Below are 3,606 nucleotides of genomic sequence, written 5' to 3'. Positions count from 1 at the left end.
TGGGTGGATGGATGATGGATGGATGGTGGATGGATGGATGGATGGATGGTGGATGAATGGATGGATGATGGATGGATGATGGATGGATGGATGGATGGATGGTGGATAGATGGATGGTGGGTAGATGGATGATGGATGGATGGATGATAGATGGATGGATGGATGGATGGATGGATGGATGGATGGATGGATGGATGGATGGATGGATGGATGATGGATGGGGATGGATGGTAGATGGATGAGTGGATGGAAACTGTCAAGGGGAACCTAGCCAAGTCCTAGGCAATAAAATACTCCCTCCTCCCCAGCCGGACCTTGAAGGCAGAGCCGGCGACAGGCAACCCCAAGCAGAACAAAAGGCTCCCACTCTTTTCCTTTCTTTATTTTCTGTGGGTTGATTTGACTACCTGGAGGAGATGCCATTTTACACCTGAAATACACCCCCGCACCCCTTCATGTGTGTCCCCTAAGCCCCAGCCCTCGGGATGCCCAGTTGCTTTGAAAAGTGCTTTACATTGCAAGCCTGTCTGCTATAGGAATGTTTGGTTTTTGGTTTTTATCAAACAGTGTGACAGGGTTGACAGGGCTACCGGTTTCTCCAGCTCACATTCCGCCTACAGTGTGGCAGGGGTTGACAGGCTTCCTTTCTCTCCACATCCTCGCTAGCACTTGCTGGGAATCTTTTTGATATGAGCCATTGTCATGGGTGGGAGGTGATATCTCAAAGCTCCATCTGCTCCTTTCTCTGAGTGTGTGTGAGTGTGTGAGCATGTGAGTGTGTGAGTGTGTGTGTGTGTGTGTCTGCACGCTTTCCTGATTGGGTGCAGCCCTGTGGTAGGGGGTTGGGAGGGCCCAGGGGGTTGGGAGGGCTACAAGGGAAGGTGACGTGCCGTGTCCCTGGGCCCTGCGGCCTCCCCAAGCGCTGGCTCCCGGCTTTGTGCTTGCCTCCAGGCCTCTGGCTGTGTAGGTCAAGGCAGCTGCCCCCTGGCTTCTCTCTGTGGCACAGGGCGTGTCCATGGGCCTGAGTCACATGGCCATCTGGGCTGGCCGAGCATGCAGCACCCAAGCCAGCAGACACAGGCCTCTCCTAATGGAAAAGAAGCTCACAGCGTGCTCTGCCTGTCCCCTGGTCAGCCTCCGACCACACCCTGGGGTCCATTCCCGCTGCCTGACCATCCCTGAGGTGGACTGAGGGAATTCTGCCTTGGACACTCACAGCTGTGGATGGCCGAATGGAGCTCAGGGGGGTCTTTGGTTGCTCTGTGGGGGGCCTCAACCAGAGCTCTTATCAAAGGGCAAGGAGAGGGTGGCAGCTCTGGGAAAATGTTTGAAGAATTTAAGAATCTGTAGGTTTCTTCTGGAAAAGAAGCTTTTCCCCTAATCCCCGCGCTAGTCTGTGGCAACACCACAGTCCCCAGGTCTGGCAAACAACTTCAGAGATCACCCGCCCCCCACACAAGACTAGCTCCTGTGCACCCTGCTTCCCTGCTTTCAAAGGCTTCCAGGGGAAACACTCAGTCTCCAAGCCCTGGGCCGCTGCCGGCACGCCCCGCCCGCAGGAAGCCTCTTTTATCATCCCAAATCTCCGTTTTCTGGTGACTTAAGTTAGATAACAATGACTAATAGCTGCCGCTGACCCACTTCTGCCGAGCTCGACATGAAACACGATCACAAGTTCTGAACTGCAAATGAAGTTTATTGTACACACACCAAAGCACAGCCGTCGAGACACAGAGCCAGCGAGGCAAACTATACACAGAAACTCGGCTTTTCTGGGGAGAGATGCAGGTTTTAAGATGGGGTCCTCGACAAAATACTTGCTGGCAAGGACCACGAAGTGGGGGGGGTGCAAGGAGGGGGAAGGGGGGATGCTGGGCTGCACCCACAAAGCCAGACGGTGCAGAGTCTTCCCCAGGGGACAGAGGGTGTCGCTGGCTCCGACCCATTGGCTTAGAAAGAAGCTATTTCGAAAGCAAGTGCGGGTATCGCTTCCCCCAAATGCCAACAGAGGTGGGTGGCAGCGTTTGACTTGCTGTCGACTAGAGGTGCAGAGACGGGTTTCTACATTCTGAGACAGGGCAGTCAGGCAGGGAGCCGTCTATCTGAAGGAGAAGGTCACGCTGGAGCCGCAGCCCTCCCCAGACCCTCCCCTTTCAGAGCTGGAGCCTCCCCCTCCGGAGCCGCCTCTAGAGCCACCCCCAGAACCTCCTCTTGTGCCCCCTCCAGAGCTGCACGCCCCGCCAGACCCAGAGCCCCCTCTGGAGCCCCCTCCAGAATAGGAGCCTCCTCCTGAGCCTCCTCTGGAGCCCCCTCCAGAACAGGAACCGCCTCCAGAATAGGAGCCCCCTCCAGAGCCTCCTCTGGAGCCCCCTCCAGAATAAGAGCCTCCTCCAGAATAGGAACCCCCACCAGAATAGGAGCCCCCTCCAGAGCCAGAGCCTCCTCTGGAGCTACCGCCAGAGCCATAGCCTCCTCCACTGCCTCCTCTGGAGCCGGACCCTCTGCCTCCAGAGCTTCCGGAGCTGAATCCTCCTCCTCCAGAGCCGGGCCCTCTGCCTCCAGAGCCATGGCTTCCCAAACCGGCCCTGGATGCCACGTTCGACGAAATGGTGCTGCTCGTCACCGCTGCAAGGAGAGATGGTGTTACAGGGCCCTAGTGGCCTCAGCCTGCCGCCACCCCGCACACCACGCGGACAGGACGCATCCAGCACTTACACACGGTCACGTTGTTGCTGAGGTCTCCAGACATCCTGCGGAGAGAGGAGACAACCTGAGGCAGCGCGCTCGGGACCCGGCGCCCCTTGCAGGGCAGCCCCGGGGCGGCGGGCCCCCGCGACCCGGGCCAGCGCCCCCCGCTTCCTGCTCAGCGTCTTCCTTTGGCTTTTGGGGAAGCAGCGCGGAGGACGGGGGCTGGCGCTCAGAAAGCGGGGCGCTGCAGCCGCAGCAGGCCTGGGCCGCGGGCTGGGAAGCCTCTTAGGCCTTCAGCGCAGCCGCTTGGTCGACTGTCCACTCGCCACCCGTGACCTCTAAGTCACTTGTGCGCCGGAGGGGCCGCGGCTTGGGGAGGCGAGTTTGCGGGTTTTCTCGGCCGCCAACCCGCGCGCCCGCCCGCCCTTCGGAGGACCCCGCCGCCGGCCCAGGCCTCGGGTCAGACAGAGGCAGGCAGAGGGCCCGGCCGGCCACCAGGGCAGGGGCAAGGGGTGGAGGGCTTTGTTCCAGCCCAGAGCCTGCGGGACCGAGGGGGAGGGGAGGACGCCCTCCCCGCCGTACCGCTCCCGCCACCCCACCTCTGGGCCATGCCAGCTGCCACCTGCTGGGGCGGCTCCAGTTACCGCAGAGGGAGAGGTGAGAGGCTAGTGCCGGCCCTGAGGGGCCAGCAGGGTGCGGGACTCTTCCGGCTGCGAGGAGGCTGCCGTGAGGAACTGCCGCGGTCTGCCGGCGGCGCCGGCCACACCAGCCTTGCGCGCTTTCTCCCATCTCATGCTGGGTCAGGGTGGGCTTGGGTGCGATTTCCTGGGCGAGAGCTGCCAACGGGAGGTCGGGGGTGGGGGATGAGTTGGGGTGAGCTGGGGTGAGGGTGCAGACGGCTGGCCCAGCTGCAGCTGC

At 60.7% G+C, this 3,606-nt stretch overlaps 1 protein-coding gene across 1 annotated transcript in view; it reads right to left on the bottom strand.

Annotated features, from left to right (window-relative positions):
• Positions 1-1,684: 1,684 nt before the first annotated feature.
• The window catches only part of KRT2 (keratin 2, type II), a 7,272-nt gene continuing 5,350 nt past the window's right edge, over positions 1,685-3,606 (bottom strand). The window contains exons 8-9 of the mRNA XM_012732628.1: positions 2,716-2,750; positions 1,685-2,625 (exon numbers count right to left, since the gene is read on the bottom strand). Coding sequence (XP_012588082.1) covers positions 2,099-2,625; positions 2,716-2,750 — 562 coding nt within the window. The 3' untranslated portion in view covers positions 1,685-2,098. The remainder of the gene's footprint in view (positions 2,626-2,715; positions 2,751-3,606) is intronic.

Source organism: Condylura cristata, unplaced genomic scaffold (assembly GCF_000260355.1).
Source record: "Condylura cristata isolate star-nosed mole 26May11 unplaced genomic scaffold, ConCri1.0 scaffold00034, whole genome shotgun sequence".
Lineage (NCBI taxonomy): Eukaryota > Metazoa > Chordata > Mammalia > Eulipotyphla > Talpidae > Condylura > Condylura cristata.
This window is presented reverse-complemented; position numbering and strand designations above follow the sequence as displayed.